The 17,713-nt window shown below is 41.4% G+C and overlaps 1 protein-coding gene across 4 annotated transcripts in view; it reads right to left on the bottom strand.

Moving 5' to 3' along the window:
* The window catches only part of CDC20B (cell division cycle 20B), a 36,127-nt gene extending 31,557 nt beyond the window's left edge, over positions 1-4,570 (bottom strand). The window contains exons 1-2 of one of the 4 annotated variants that reach the window (XR_011853177.1): positions 4,339-4,570; positions 4,185-4,256 (exon numbers count right to left, since the gene is read on the bottom strand). Coding sequence is in view for 3 of the 4 variants with exons in the window: in XM_072136143.1 (XP_071992244.1) it covers positions 4,185-4,256; positions 4,339-4,401 (135 nt within the window). In the remaining variant the exon portion in view is untranslated. The remainder of the gene's footprint in view (positions 1-4,184; positions 4,257-4,338) is intronic. The other 3 variants (XM_072136143.1, XM_072136135.1, XM_072136125.1) reach the window with 3 other exon arrangements.
* Between the last annotated feature and the right edge of the window lie 13,143 nt (positions 4,571-17,713).

The raw sequence follows: 17,713 nt of genomic DNA, 5'->3' as shown, positions 1-17,713 counted from the left end.
GAAAAACCGCCGCATTTAAAATCCGAAAATGTGTCGCTTGGGGAGCGCTCACCTTCACCTTCTATGGGATGGTGCATTCCGGGGCGTTAAGATTATTTTCGGCGCTGCAGCGCCACCTGGTGGACGGCGGAGGAACTACCATATTAAATCCCAGCCGGACCCGAATCCTGAGCAGAGAACGCGCCGCTGGATCGCGAATGGGCCGGGTAAGTAAATGTGCCCCAATATGTCAGCTTTGCAGATCGCATTCGCTGGTGTATTCAGATATGTAGTTTTTCTTTTTGTTTCTGGCATCCTGAGACTTTTGACTTGCCCTGTACATCAGTATTTATATATAAGTATACAGGATATAATCTGATACTGATCCTTACTGGCTCATGTGTTATATAAGCTTAGAGCAACAACAAGGTTATATCTGACAACAAGCAGAATTGTGAATGTAGCTCTGGATACTGTTTGTTCATTTTTATGGACACTTAAAGAACATACAAGTTTCTTCTCTTCACTATGTTCGGCTACATAAGTCTAAAAAGATTATTCTAAACATCCGGTGGCAATGACATGTGCTGATGTGGTAGTGTACGTAGAAGCTGATATTCACATCACAGCTATCTAACAATACACTGCCTAATCACCACACATACTACACACTATCTTTAGTCTGCGTTTCCTGAGTGGTCTGTGAAAGTTACCCACAAAATGTTTCACATTTCACAGATACAACACACACAAAGCGCAAACTAAAGAGGCAAAATCAAACCAAGAGTAGAAATAACAATAGTACGTGCAGATTACTGATAACACAAGGGCACTACAATAACCAGCAGTCCTGCATATACCCGGGTATATACCGAGAGAGTCCTGTGCACAAAACCTTCAGACAACACAAGAGATGATGGAGTTGCAGGGGTCCCAGTGGATGACTGTAGATCTGGAATCCTTCAGACCAAAACTGGATGATGAGGGTAGTAATTCTTCCAGCAATCAGAAAGCACAGCAGCAGATGCAAGCCCTGACTATAGCATTATGTCCTATCTGACTACAGGCTATCAAGGCAACCGGACCTCTGCTACCTAGGTGGCCATAGGAAGCCTAACCTACCAATATCCTATACCAGTGATGGCAAACCTTTTTGACGCTGAGTGCCCAAACTACAACTAAAACCCACGTATTTTTCGCAAAGTGCCAATGCGACAATTTAAGCAGTAACTTATTACTCCCTGCTCTTTCACAGGTTTAATTGTATAGGCACCTGAGGACACCAATACAGTAGAAAGGAGTATAAGAAGTTTGGATTATCATTGTAGCTTCCTTCTGGGGTCCTGGGACTGCAAGAGTCCTGTCTGGCAAACTGTACCCTGGGGTGATGGCAAGGGTGCCCATAAAGAAGGCTCTGAGTGCCACCTCTGGCACTGTCCTATACTATAACTATATATATATCCCTCACTACAACTTATGACTAAGTTATGTAACAGTATGTATGACACAGAGCAGACTGCTGGCCCTTTGTGAAGGAGATCCAAAGGAGCAAGTGCCATCTATAATCATGTGCCCTCCACACATGGTGGGCATACCGCCTGTGCATGCACCCTTAGGTAGGTAGATATTCAGGTGCAATCACATATTTCTTCTCTGCCACTTGCCTTAGACTCCTGCAGACAGGCAGAGTCTCACCTCTCCCTCTGTCTCCTTCTCCAGCCTCATGGGCTCCTGCAGACTGTATTTACTAAATACCCCCTGCTTGTATCTCTGGGGTTTCTGAAGTAATGCAGCAGGGGCAACAGGTTAATCACACTATTTCTTAGCAGCATTAGCAAATCCCTACATATATATTATTTAATTAAAAGGAAATATGCAGACACAACACAAAAATCAGCTATAGTAGAACCTTGGATTACAAGCATTATTTGTTCTATTCGTAGTCCAAGTGAGATATCCCATAGGAAATCAATAATAAGCAGAGGATTGTACCACAACCGTACAAAGTTATGTATAGTAGCATTTAGCCCCTTTATCTCTTTTTTTCTTCAATATTGTGTCATATTATTTTTAGTGAAAAGGAGGTACAATAGAGAAGAGGGGTGGAGGGCTCATATAATGCTTGTATAGCAAAATTTGCTCGGGAACCAAGTTACAATTTTTTGCAAGGTATAAGTTTGTCTTGCAAATCTCTCCTAGACTGGGCTTCTCGTAATCCAAGGTTCCACTTAATAAATAATCTGAGACAGTTACATGCTGTGCACAAATACTTAATAGATCTTCATTCTAACATATTCTGTTCTCTGGATGAATAGGCGTACAGAAAGAGGGCAGATGCAAGTTAACTGGTGTATAAACTGCAAACCAGCTAACATTACACTGCCTTCCTCCCACACACAGAGAATACACACAAGGCACACATATTACAAGTGATGTATTGTCTCTGCTGCTGGTGGCTGTGTATTAGCGACTGCTATATATAATAACAAGCAGCCAGCTAAAATGACACTGCCTACCAGAACCAGGAATATTAATTGGATCCAGGTACATAGGTGAATATTCTTGGAAAGCTCCAGTCTCCAGGTAGTTACACAAAATTCCACTAGATGGCGCGCTTACCCTTTGATGTTACCAGACAGAACAGTGTGGAGGGCACCTAGCAGCTGTTATCAGATCACAACAGCCAGCTAGAAATGCACTGCCTCACCGGCCGTCTTATGCATTCATCTGCAGAATTCCAATAGTTTAGAGATCTCCTCCTATTATTTTACAAACACTTAATATTGAAATTAGTATGCCTCATATATCCCTAATAGATGAACTTATCATATGTACACCCTATGAACTGAGGGCCATTAAGTTATGTGGGTGCTGAAAGTGTAGCTCATACTATGTAAATAAGGGGCTCATTCAAACAACAGTATGTGACCAAAGCAGATTTTGACAGTCATTCCAAATATTCTGAGCGGCAGTCACCAGGATGAGAATATAGGGGACATGTTTCTTCTTGAAACAATGTAAAAATGTAAAGGTGTATTCCCATCTGGGCATTCACATGTAATTTAATTCATCTGCCATATATATATATACACATATACACATATACACGTGTGTGATGTGTGATACACATCTACCGATGCGAAGATTTCTCATAAATGTAACTGTGTTCTCCCTTAGAGACAAGAGAGCTGTCCTTGGATACGACCACCTCAGCATTCTTTACCACTGGATGGCTGTGAGACATGCAGTAGCTCCCAGACATTTTATAATTTAATATGCAAAAACAATTTGTTTCTTTTGCAATCTGCAGCAGTGGTGGCCGTATCCAAGGACAATAATCTAATTTCTGAGAAAACATGGCATGAGAAATTTGCTTCACTCGGGTACAATGTTTTTTATAACATGCAAATGAAGAAATGTAAATATATATATATCACATTCACCTTGACAGCTGGCTTCTATTTCTTGTTTCTGAGACATATCTAGTTGGAGAGACTACACAATTTAGGTATTAAGGGGACCCTGCCGTTGCAAAATGATGAGGGTCTGGGTTCAAACGTAACACCAAGCTAAAATTCAATACCTGATTCACGAACCAGATATGTGTTTTAACGTAAGGCCACTTTCTTTACCCTCATCTGTATTTTGCGCCAGTATTTTGAAGCCCAAGGCACATCCCATACACAGCAGATTTAAAAACCTTTCCATTATACCATCAAATCACTGCTGGGTTTGTCTTACTCACACTGATGCAGAATAAGTGCAGAATACTGTTGTCTGAAACCAGTTCAAGCTTTGATTTTTCCCTGTAAAATAATGGAAATCCAATGGACTCCATTATACATCACAGGGATCTGGGTGCTATTGATGTTAATTTGTGTGCCAGATTGTGTTTTTTGCACTAGTGATGGAACAGAAAACCAAATTTATAGTGAAAATGTGATCTGAGCCTAAAAATATTGAGAAAGTGAAGAATTTTGGGAAATTTTAAGCCTGCAGAAATGTAAATGCATCTGGAAAGAATATTATAAGGTTTGAGGATCGGTGCTACTATATGTAAGCGGTTATCACATCAGGACTCCCCTTTCAAGAACTATGATATGAGTGACATCAGTGTGTGACCTTCCCCACAGGTCATGAGACATAATTTGGGGCAATCAGTTATACACATGCCATGACCCCTATATCCTATAGGTGACACTCACCTTACTGATCTTCTGTAGATTTAGTTTTTTGCTCCATCTCAATTCTTTTCCCAGAGTCTTCATAATATTTTCCTGGAGGAGAAGTAACCACATCAGTGCATCTTATCCCAAACCTCCCAGCACACAGAGAAGACTCCAGAGCCCAGACTCTTACCCACATGACATGCTCGTCTGTCCTAACCCTCGGGCATGCCAGCCTCTCCAGCTTCCACTCCATGCTGTCTTCCCGAGCTCTGCCTGCTTCTCCCCTGGGGACCAATCTCCTATATAAAGGTAGAGCCGGGCGGCGGATGGAGCGGGAATCACCTGCGCCGCCCTCTGATTGGTGGAGAAGTTCGGAGCGTTCTAATGGTGACGTCACGCGAGGGATTCCCTCTAGTCTGCAGAGAGCAGGGGGCGGCTACTGCAGCGGGAAGCGCCGCTTCTTTCATCTGATTGGTGGAGCTCCGTGACGTCACGGCGAGGGATTCCCTGCTGCCACCTGAGCCGACCGCGGCTACTCTAGCGCCAGTCTGCGGCGGGTGCAGGGAGCGGGCCCCGGAGCCATAGTTACCCAAACTTACCCGGGGTAACCGTGTTACTATGTGTGTTACTAAGTGGTGGTTACTATCTACAGAACAGCTGTTATTTTTGATTGATTCATTCATTCATTGATTATTTTTCACTTATAGGATTTTTATTTTGAATATGTTCATATAATTATATAGTACCGGTGGTCCCCTACTTAAGAACACCCGACTTACATACGACCCCTAGTTACAGACGGACCTCTGGATGTTGGTAATTTACTGTACTTTATCCCTAGGCTACAATAAAAAGCGATAACAGTTATCACAGGTGTCTGTAATTAAGCTTTATTGTTAATCCTGGTTCTTATGACAACCCAAGATTCTTAAAATCCAATTGTCACATACACCAAAAAAATTTGACTGGGTTTACAATTATAAAATATACAGTTCCAACTTACATACAAAATCAACTTAAGAACGAACCTACAGTAACCCGTGGGACCACCTGTACTATATTTAAGTGTCTTCTATTTACCTATCAAAATTCTATTGGCATCACTTAATACCCCCAGGACTGGCGCAGGGTGTATAAACTTATATGTTTTTTCATAATATTTGTAATGCTGAAGTATTTCAATGTATTATAAATGCCCCTAGTGGGGTATTAAAAAACTGTTGAAATTTTATACTATAGTATTATAGTATATTTTAGTATTTTATAATACTTTACTAAATACTAATACTATAATACATAATAATTAAAACCCAAAGAAATTGTCCTTTTCCCCATAAATAATTCTAAACTGTGTAAAAAAAACTGAATTAAAAAAAACACACAAAAATGGGTATTTCCATGTCTGTAATAACCTACGCTTAGAAGAGATGTTATGTGTTATATTACACCAATATTGTCAAATGCATTTTTTTTTTAAATTAAAAAAGAGATCAAAAAGTTGTCTATTCCCTAAAATAGCACCCAATAAAAATACAACTCTTATCACAAGAAAAAACAAGCCCTCCTACACCAAGTAAAAAGGTTGTGATTTGAAGAAGTTGAGCATGGAAAAAAGAAAAAAGTGCTTTGACCTAAAAGTGCCGTGTCCTTAAAGGGGTTGTCCGAAGTTTGCATGTTATCGCCTATCCACAGCATATTTCCTGTTGCTCCATTCAATAATATTAAATTAAACAAATTTTCTAAAACCCCCATATTATTGGCTTAGGCTGCATTCAGATGGCCGTTGGGGGACGTATACATGGACGACGTATATACGTTGGATATACGTCCCCCATAGGCTGGCAATGGGTGCACGGCACCATATAGAGCTGTACGGTGCCGCACTCGTGTGACACCGTACCCTTCTGTAGCCCGGGGAAAAGATAAGACATGTCCTATCTTTCCCTGGAATTTGGCGCCGTGCCCCATGTTTCTCTATGAAAAGGGGCGGGGGTTAGCAGCGCTCACCCCCTCCTCCTCTCCCCGGCGCAGACAGGTGCACGCCATACTTCGGTACGGTGGGCACACGTTCATGTGAATTTAGCCTTAGTGTGTCCTACCATTCCACCCATCAGTGTTCTTCAGGATGCTGGGGGTCCGTTCACGTGACTGGTTGGGTCCCAGCAGTCAGAGCCTCACCAATCAGCCTGTTATCCTCTACCCTGTGGATAGGGGATAGCAACCGGACTAAGTGTTACTAATGAGGCAACCTTATACCTTCCATTGCTTACAGGGTGAAAAAATGACTGACTAGGTAATATATCTTATTTATGCAGTTTTTTTTATACTATTACTATTTTTTTATTGTTTAGAGGAGGAGCGTGGCACCTGTAACTGCTGATTATTACCAAGGGGCCCAAATACATAACTTTACTTGGGGTCCCCAAAATGCTAAATCTGACCATGACTATTCTCACTGGTAATTCACATTTGATCCAGTAATTCATTGCCACATATTTTATTGGTACATATTGGAGAGGAAGGGTATAGAATCAAAATGAAAGCATCATTGTCACCGTGGGATATTATTGCCACAAGTATCAGACTCATGGGGAATATTTATCAGAAGTGTCTGAGGTAAAACTGTTCTAATTGCCCATGGCAACCAATCAGAGCTCAGCTTTCATTTTATAAACATCTGCAGGAAAAAGTAAGCTGAGCTTTGATAGGTTGCCCTGGGTAACAAGAACAGTTCTGCTCTCAGACACTTCTGCTAAATCTCCCCCATAAACTTTATTTCCACCTTCATCTAACTTAATCCGTTTAGATACATAGATACAAGATGATTTTATAAGGAAGGAGGCCATGGATAACAAATATAAGAAGATTACCACAGTTACGGTGTCTGGATCTATGAGTAAGTGTCCTGGTTTAACGCCCTCGTCATAAGTCAGCTGCAGGTGCACGTAGAGGTTGCAGTCGGGTTGTCCGACTGCCACATCCCCCGATTTGTCGCATGAAAGCCGGCGCCGATGCTGCAAAATCCAATCGCGTGCGCCAAAAACCCCGGGCAATTCAGGGCAAACCGGAAATATTTGGGAAACCCGACAGACATGCGTCCAACGAACCCTTAGTAAATGTGCCCCAATGTGTTGATCTGTGGGGGGAGTCTAATAGTCATAGCCCCCCTCCCCCGTTCACCAAATTATCCCCTACCCCAGTGATGGCGAACCTTTTAGAGGCCGAGTGCCCAAACTATAACAAAGAACCGCTTATTTATCGCAAAGTGCCAACACAGAAGTTTAATTTGTGATTTATACTCCCTTCTCTGTCACAGTTTTCATTGATACCAGCCCCTGAGGACACCAATAAAGCAGAAAATAGTCCCAGGTAGAGCTGTCACTTTAAAATAGCTCTGTGTACAGCAAGTCCTGGGCTGTCTGGGACTGCAGGAAGACGCCTGGAGTCATCTCTGGTGATGGCCTGAGTGCCCACAGATAGGGCTCTGAGTGCCACCCAGGGCCGGTTCTAGACAAAGTGGGGCCCTGGGCAAAACTAAAAGTGGGGCCCCAAAATAACACTATTTTATGACCAGTCACAGTCAGCAAGAGGCTCCCTTTAGTATGGTAAAACAAACTGTAATATGGGAGAATTTTATAGGAGATAGATGATAGGGAGATTGATGGGCAGCATGGTGGCTCCGTGATTAGCACTACAGCCTTGCAGCGCTAGTCAACATCTGCAAAGATTTTGTATGTTCTCTCTGTGTCTGCGTGGGTTTCCTCCGGGTCCTCCGGTTTCCTCCCACACTCCAAAAAATTACTGATAGGTTGATTAGACTGTGAGGCCCATTGGGGAGAGGGACCCATATTTTCTGAAAGCAGACCATTTTCAAAATTGCATCAAAGATTTTATAGACATAGGCACCTTCATTCAATTTTGATTCAAATTGAAACATTTTATTAAAAATACTTAAAATTTGACTTTGATTGCAAAAAATTTGATCCAAACAGAAAATGTTTACCTTCACATCTCCTAAATGTAATACATGGACATTTGTACAGTTCACAAATGTCCCATACTGATATGTTCACATGATCCACATAATATCACTAAAACTGTAATAACTAGATATCTGCTTTTCAGCTAGACATTTTTAGACAGTCACAACCTGTAAAATATATCAATAAAGCAGAATAAAAAGTAAAGGTGCCATAAAAACTATATAATTTTGAAAGCAGACAACCAGGCGATGCATTTGGCAATTAACATTCAGAAAATATATTTTCCTATAACAGTAAGATGTGAGGAGATCATACAGACCCCACATGTGTATATTCACCAAAATATGCATCAAAGGGAACTGCAGAAAATTCACACAGATGTATCATTGTCTGTTCCAATGGTAACCCAAATAATTAACTATATATCCATAAACCTCTCTAATGAGATAATAAAAGTCACATTTAGATGTCGCCATTGTATTAGCTGCACAATAACAGAACCCTCCACGCTTCATAAGAATGAGAGTAAGAACATCATAACATAGGTGGAAATAATGGAGGATGATGGGAAATAAAAACTTTATTCCAGGACATGTGTGTGTTTTTGGTGTTACATATAACTTTATGGACATGTTCTGGTCGCGGTGTAGTCACATTAGGCGAAGAGGATTGAATGTTCATCGTATCAGTCAATTTTCCCAACAAAAAATAACTATCACAAAATAAAAGGGAATAAGAGAGAAAGGGCCACATTTATCACTTTTGTGCGCCTAAGTGTAGTAGTTGCGCCTAAATTCTGGCGCACTGTTTTCCAGAATTATCACAAGCTACAACCATCTGTGATAAGGTAATTTCCTGCCTCTTATTAATCACTTTACTTTAACACAGTTTAGGCTCAATTTTGGTGCAGTTTCGGCGCAATGTTAGATTCGGGCACTTACATGTGATCCTGCTACAAGCTCCTCTCTGCTTCTCCCACAGCCCACAATGAAGATAACACTCACAGCAGCACCCAGGTGTGTGACACCCTGCACCCAGTGACCTCCTCAGCAGTGGCTTCTCCTGGAGGGGATACCCCAGTGCTGGTCTCCTGCTGCACCCCTGTAATTCTGCACAGAATCCCCCTCAGACACACTGGTGATACTGTTCTAGTGTCTGCATAGTATCTCATGTCTGTATTATCTGTTCTAGTGTTTGGCTGAGCTTTGCTGCTAGAAATGAGCTGCTCTGCAAAGGGGCTCAGTGCTTTCTTCTCAGTTAACGCCACCTTCGGGCTGGAGTGTTTTTGCGCCCGTTTTTGCGCCTAAATGAAAAGTCGCAAGTGATGAATATCATTAGGCGCAGCAAAACATCTGGATTGGTAAGATAGATGAGGGAAAGCTGCTTATTTTTGCTGCGCAGCTAGTTTGGCAATTAGTCGCAAAAATGGCACAAAAACAGTGCGCCTGAATGAAAAGGCGCAAAAACAACTGAAAAAAACGAATGATACATGTGGCCCAAAGTGTGTTCTTAGACTTGCATAGAGAAGGGTTAAAAACATGAATATTAGTTGATATTATCCCTTCTCAGAATGTAGTAACATATAAAGTGAATATTTCCATTATCTGTGAGGTGGAGCAGCTCCTGTATGCAGAAAATTCTCCCTGCAGCCTGATGGCTAAGAATCTGGATTGAGGGGTGGGTTAATTTCAGGGGGCTGCATCTCTGGCTCTGTGACACATAGAACCTTACTTCTTTTTTACTATGAAAGAAGAGAGTCTCCTCTTTTAAATCTAAATTTGTGTTTCTAAAATGTAGGAAAACGGAGATATTAACTGTTAAACTGCCGTTGGGAGTGATTTTTATATATAAAATGGCACCTGATATTCTCACTTTAAACCTGAATATCTCTGGATCCCTGGCACCTAGAAACAAAATTCAAGATTCATTTGAAAGAAGAGATTCTCCCCTTTCTCCCAGGGGCCCTGGGCAATTGCCACCTTTGCCTACCCATAGCGCCGGCCCTGGTGCCACCTCTGGCACCAGTGCCATAGGTTAGCCATCACTGCCCTACCCTGTGTTTTGGTCTTAACATCATGTAACTCCACTTTATCCTGTTCCAGTATTCCTGTAAATTCCACAATGAAACACAAGTCAAGAATAAAGAAACTGTAACTGCAGTAGAAATATCATTTTTTTATTCGGTTTATTATTATACTCTTCTGGTAAGTCATTATCATTGACATCACCCCTGCAGGGGTTAATCTGTGGTCCTTCAGTTTTTGCATCCTGGTAACCATGGACACAGAGACTGGCGCCCGCTCCTCTGTCTCCTCTCTATAGTCGCATCTGTAGTCACGTGGCCGTTGAAACTGTCAGCGCCAACTGCCGGCTAGTGTCGCTGTGTGGCGGCAAAAGGAGCGCGCGCACCGCCCGGAGGGAGGGAGGGAGGACAGGAGGGGCGGGGCCGCGGCTCCCGGGCTGCGAGGACGATGCTGGCCGGTCACGTGACCGGAGCGCGGCTCTGCTGCACAGATTCCTGTCATAAGGAGTTACTTTCCCGCCAGTAAAAAAAATTCATAAAATGTGACAGGAATTGGGATTCGCTCTCATGACAGGCATTGTGTGGCGGATGTGTTTTCAATAAAGATCGCAAAACCAGTAGTTCAAAGAAAATTATATTTGTTTTTAAATTTTATATGAAAGTTAATTTTTATTCATGAATTTTACCTAACTGGTAAAAAAAACAAAAAAAAAAAAACAAAATGAGTGCTCTCTTCTGCTCCAGTGCTGATAATCTAGTCCCAGCAGGAATAAATCACAAAAGTAACACAAAAGTTTCATGGTGGTTTATGAACAATTTTGTAATATAATTTTAGGCATAAAAGCTGATTAATGTCCTTATAATAAGGACAATATATATATATATTTTTTTAATTTCCACGGAATCACTCACTCATAGGGAAAATCACACACCCCAAATCTTCTCATTAATTTGAATATAATTAGATCAGATGATGGAGCAATAGCTCAGGCTCTGTAGTTAGATCTTTTGCATACAGGCGGTCCCTCACTTAAGAACATCTGACTTACATACGCCCCCTAGTTACAAACGGACCTCTGGATATTGGTAATTTACTGTACTTTAGTCCTATGCTACAATAAACAGCTATAAGAGTTATCACAGGTGTCTGTAATGAAGCTTTAGTGTTAATCCTGGTTCTTATGACAATCCAACATTTTTAAAAGCCAATTGTCACAGAGACCAAAAAAGTTTGACTGGGGTTACAATAATAAAGTATACAGTTCCGACTTACATACAAACTCGACTTAAGAACAAACCTACAGAACCCTATCTTGTATGTAACCCGGGGACTGCCTGTACTTTATTTTGTTACCAATTTTGCTAATAAAAATATCCGCAGACTCTTTGTAGTGGGGGGTTTTACCTGCACCTTCATATACATTCATCTCACCCCATTTCTGCTTTTGTACCCGTACTGTAAGGTGATGGGGGAGGCCATGAAAAAATAGCAAATCTATTAAGCAAGTATATTACACGCTGGGTGCAGAGGTTATTCTGAGTGATGAACAGTGCGTCAGTATAAGAATCCATTCACACAAACAGGTCCAGCGCCATGGAGAGGAGGAGTGGTGACCTCTCCCCATGCCATAGCGATCCAATGCACACGGCGCCGTAACACAGGGAAAGAAAGGACATGTCCTATCTTTTCCCCGTGTACGGAGCGGTCACATGCGGTAACGCATCACACTGTGCTCCCATTGCCGGCCTATGGGGGACGTATGTATGGCCGCAAGCTTGGGTCCGTACATACTTCCCCTTACGGTCGTGTAAATGTAGCCTTAATAAATCTCCACTTTGTGTGCAGTTTGCCTAGTTCTGGTTTTTTTGTGTCCGAATTTTTGCTGTCGTCCTTGCTGAAAAAGTGCCTTCAGATTTAAGTAAGAGTGGCTGCCGAGCCTTTGCAGAAATGTGATCTTGTCTCTGATCCCAACGTAAATTGACATCTACCCGCAAGTCTCATGGTTTATGAAGGCTTTTTCTTGTTTATCTGGCTTTCCCCAAAACTCCAAAAAATCTGTATGGGTGAGATAGGGAAAGTAGATTGTGAGGTCCAATGGAGAGACATAGTGTGATGACAAGTTCTTGTACTGCAGTGCTTACATCAATAGTACAAGTGAATACAAGAAGCTCTGTACCGTGGCTTATCAGAGGAAATTGCTTCCTTCTCCACTTACTGGGCTCCTTTCATGCTCTGTCCCTGATAAAATGAAATTCACTCTTTAATTCCCATGTTCTGTATTTATGACATATCCTATGTTTTAAATACATACTAGGTGTGCATCCCACCTTTAGGATCCAGAACAATCTTGCATAATGGGGGTCCAATAATAAGGCTACGCGGAGAATAATGTTTATTTTCTTGGCCACAAACCACAGATCTCTTGTTATCTTTTATGTGTCTTTAGTATTTTTACGTTTTTAGCCTACCTGAGCAGGCTTGCCAAGGAGCAAAAAAGAGTAGGTTCTATTCCTGCTCATATTTTCATCCTGGGCAGTAATTTTCAATTGTCTTTAGCAAGTAACCTGGATACAAAAACATTCCACATGTCATCTGTTTTTTCAGATCCGTAAAAAAAATTGGATTATTAACACCTGCTGATAGCAGTTTGTCCCAACCCTTTGGAGTGTCACATGATGCCGGGCATAGAATTCCCTGGGGCACACAATCACCGGTTGCCCCAGGGAATATTGGGTGCATCACGCACAGGTGGGGATAATACCAGAACTGTCACCATCAATGTGTTTCATGTACCTCAATGTGTTACTACTAAAAACTACATCTACTCCTGCAAAACCATCTATATCTGCCTGAACTCACTGCAGGACACATGCTTTTTAATTTTTACTCTTTCCCTTCTATTCAACATATTTCTGTAACATATTTTGATATTTATGTGAGACGCTATTATTTCATTGCTGTGTTGTGTAGTAATGTAGTAAGACAGTGTAAAGCTAAATACTATTTTAAATACTAAATGGTATGCTTCTTTGATGACAAAATACATCAATTTATAGATAGATTATACGGATGATAAAAAAGTTGTATCACTTTATGTATTATATGTGTGTATACTATTTATCCAGTAGAGGGCAGCAGTTGTTTTACCAAGGAACACAGAACAGTCCAATCCTGTAAGAGGTAACACAGGTGTATGTAGGTGGAGGATAACCTATAACATATGTAATAATTTGTTTTATTCAGTGTTAGGGGAAGCTGGAAAGAAATTCCAAAAGCGATAGAATTGACAAAAAAATAATGTTGCACCATTTTCTGTTTTGTTTTTGCATCTTTTCTTGTGCTGTCCAAATGACACTTTATTTATTGGGTCGGAATGATCACAGAGTTAATTAGATTTTTGACGCAATTTGTACCAGCACCAACCGTGGTAGCTGTGGGGGAGGAGTCAGCGCATGAGCCCTCTGTATACAGTTGTATGCTGTACGATGTTCTGTATATCGTGGTAGGTCGTTTTTCTGTGAGCATGCAGTGGGATACTTTGTATCCCCCATTCTTAGTAAATGTCAGGAACCCTCCCGACAAGGGGGTTAAAAAACGCAATACACGGAAACATTCTTCATGTTGCTGTTTATGTATTTGTTATCCTTGTTATGTGTTTGTGGTCAGGGATGAGGGGAGACTTTCAGGTTCAGGTTCTCCAACTTCGGCTGAACAAGATCCTGAAAGTTCGAATGCTCCCCCTCGTAGGTAAGAACAGCAACCGGTGCTGGCACTGATCACACTTATATTCCTTCCCACCGTTTTTTCCCTCCATTAAAATAGTAGAGAATGGAGGCTTAACGTATCACTTAAAAATCCCATGGACATCAATGTAAATTTGATGTCATCCGTTATGTCAGTGGTGGCGAACCTATGGCACGGGTGCCAGAGGTGGCACTCAGAGCTCTTTCTATGGGCACTCAGGCCATCACCCCAGGACAGAGTTCACCAAACACTTCCAATCTTCCTGCAGTCCCAGGCAAATTAAGGGATGCAACTCTCAATGCTATTCGACACATCGTTAGCTGTTTGGAACTGCAGGAAAAGTGAGAAAGTTTTGACAGAACTGCATTACCTTTGATGGTCATCATGCTGGACCCGACCATTGTTCCTTTACAGAGATACCCTGGAGAGAAGCTACAATGATAATCTGAATTTTCCCTCAGACTGCCAATACAATTGATAGATTGTGGAAGAACAGGTAGCAATAAGTTACTGCTTAAAATTTCATGTTGGCACTTCACGGTAAATAAGTGGATTTCGGTTGTAGTTTGGGCACTCGGTCTCTAAAAGGTTCGCCATCACTGCGTTATGTTTTGCTTAGGCGGGGATCCGTTATCCGTGCATTTTTGGATGGAAAAAATGATGCAGTACTTATCAATGCGTTTTTTTTTCAAATGGAGGAAAACGGATCTCTGCCAAACTGACCATAACGGATGACACAAAATTTACATTGATGCTAATGGGATTTTTAACTGATACGTTAAACCTCCATTCTTAACTTTTTTAATGGAGGGAAGGAACGATAGTGTAAATTTAGTCTCAGTCAAAGGGGGCACATGTATTAAACTCTTTATTTGCCCTTTTCATTCTTTTTTTGCAAAATTTTTCCCTTCCCTTCAAAATTTGCCACTGACTAGTTTTTTGCGGTGTTCTCTGACTTCTGAATTCAGATGTTTAGAGCTGTTTGCTACTTTTGGAGACTTTTTGCAACTTTTGGTTTAAAAAGTTGCAAATTCACCAGAGACCAAATGCCACATGTATCAATAAAGGGAAAAAAAGCAGACACACAAGCAAGACTTAAAGGGGTTTTCCCATAAAAAAAAAAATTAGGACCTATCCATGGGATAGGGCTTAACTTGATGATCAGTGGGGGTCTCAGTGCTGAGTCCCCCACAGATCACGAAAACCAGGGGTCCAATGGGGTCCCACGTACCTCTGTCTGACCCCTCGTCGCTCCGTCAAACTAATGGAGCAGACGGCCGCGCATGACCATTCAGCTCCATTAATCTCTATGGAGCATCTCCGACCTCTCGTTTTTGAGACCTTTGGGGGTCTCAGCACTGAGACCCCCACTGATCAGCAAGTTAGTGGATAGGGCCTAACTTATGGTCGTGGGAAAACCCCTTTAAAGGACATCTACCACCAACTTGAAGGATTATTATAGACCAGTGGTGGCGAACCTATGGCACTGGTGCCAGAGGCGGCACTCAAGCCCTTTCTGTGGGCACCCGGGCCATTGCCCCAGCACACCAGACAGGACTCAAAGAATCTTCCTGCAGTTCCAAGCAACTTAAAAGATGCTGCTTTCAGTCATACTTTGATACTTACTTCACTACTTGGGACTGTAGGAAGAGGGAGAATGTGTAGACAGGGCCGAATTATCTTTGGAAGACCTTCTGCTGGTCCCACGATTCTGGGACACTGGAAAGAAGCTAAAATGATGAAGATTTTCCATCTTGTCCTCAGAAAGTCAGTATGATCAAACATTGTTAAGGAAGAGGGAGCAATAAGTTACTGCTTTCATTTTTGGTTGGCACCTCACAATAAATAAGCGGTGGTTTGGGTTACAGTTTGGGCACTTGGCTGTTCAAAGGTTTGCCATCACTGTTATAGACCATTCACACACGTGTGCCCCTACTCTGGCAGGATCCAGTCTTTTGCTTCTAATGTCCTTGTTTTTTCAAAACATGGCTTTAAAAATGATGCAAATGAGCCTGAGAGGCTTCAGTCTCTATAGCTGTTAATTAAACCTTGAGCTCCTCAGGCTAATTTTCATAATTGTTAAAGCCTTTTTTTGGTAAAAACAGGGGCATTAGAAGCTATAATAAGAGCAGATTCTGCCAGTGTGTCAGTGTGCTTGGTTTACAAACCTTGCACCTGGTAGTAGATGTCCTTTGAGATACATGTGCCCCTTAATGTCAAATGTGGGGGCAAGGTAGTCTAAAACTTAGAGTAAAAATGTTTTTTTTAATATATACAAAAAATCCACATTATTTTAGATCACAAATAAAACAGAAAAAACAAACATATTATTATCCCAGCATAAAGGTTCATTTTATGGGGTACTGCAGGAAAGAGGCTTTATATGGGGTGCTGCAGGAAAGAGGCTTTATATGGGGGCTGTAGGAAAGAGGCATTATATGGGGGGCTGCAGGAAAGCAGCATTATAAGGGGGCAGCAGGGAAGGGGGCATTTAAGGAGGGCTGCAGGGAAGAGGGCACCATAAAGGAGGTTACAGGGAAAAGGTCCCAGTTTGTTTGTTCTCTCCGTGTTTGCGTGAGTTTCCTCCGGGTCCTCCGGTTTCCTCCCACACTCCAAAAACATACTCGTAGGCTGATTAGATGGTGAGCCCCATTGGGGACAGGGACTGCTTAAATGGGGAAGAAAAGGACACAAGGACACCAGAAAATGTTTTTTTAATAAAGTATAAATCAAAGTTTATTATTATACATTTTGTCAAAAGTTAAGTTACAGCTTTCTCGTACTCTACATGAAATATCAAGCCATCCAATGTAGACAATCAAATAAAAAAGCACCCAGCCTTGTATCTCATTGACAACCCTAATAGATATGTATGCTCAAAGATGACTGTAGAGGAGTAAGTGCTACACATAGCAATGTCTGCACATCCTTTAGTGGTCCGAGCTTCTGGTCCCCGCAGGTTACCCCATACATCACTGTTATGATTCTATATAAAATAATAGTCATAAAGGTTGAAGGCGAGTCCTTTCTGGGAGGTCATAGGGGTTCATTATATTTTAATAGCATTAACATAGACGCATATGGAGGAGGAGTGCACCTCCTGTGTTTACCTTCTTATGACGCTGCCTTAAATGATTTAACTGGGGCTTAGTGGCCTCACTTTTCTCCCCATAGGATACATTTGCTTTGTTTATAATAGTTATTCTTCACTCTTTCTTTTCTAGCAGGTTGGGTTTAGCAGTAAAGTCAGTACAAAGGGGAAAGCATAATGCCGAGGAGATGTTTACATTCTTCACAGATCTGCCTATTGTTTGTAGAGGAAAATGGCTTTTATATTGCTTTGACTTAAAACGTATGACATGCAATACTTAAGCTTTCATGGCGGATGATTTATAGGATGACTTGGTGTTTTGAGAGAATGGGATTCAGAGAATTCGCTGGTCATTCTCCGGAACGATTTTTACAGCATCAAGTAGGTGTGAAAAATATGTAACACAAAGTAATAGAGTCTAGACCATTACATAAGGAAGGAAAGTGCGTTGCGCAAAAATTCAGATTGTATCCGAGCAATTTTTTTATGATTTTTATGGCGTTTGCCTGGTTTATGATTGGTTTGAACCATTTTTGGTGGCAGACATTGATCAAATTTTTATTTTACACAGATGGGTGTAACTTTCTTAAGATATTTTTAGACCAACATTTATTTATCAAAGCGAAATTGAACCACAGTAAATTTATACTTCACATAATAGATGGCAACAAATATAAATAGTCTTTTCATATGATTTGCACAGAAATCTCTGTCTCTGTACAA

Source organism: Engystomops pustulosus, chromosome 1, assembly GCF_040894005.1.
Source record: "Engystomops pustulosus chromosome 1, aEngPut4.maternal, whole genome shotgun sequence".
NCBI classification, from domain to species: domain Eukaryota; kingdom Metazoa; phylum Chordata; class Amphibia; order Anura; family Leptodactylidae; genus Engystomops; species Engystomops pustulosus.
The sequence above is the reverse complement of the archived record's forward strand: the minus strand, read 5'-3'. Positions and strand labels throughout refer to the sequence as shown.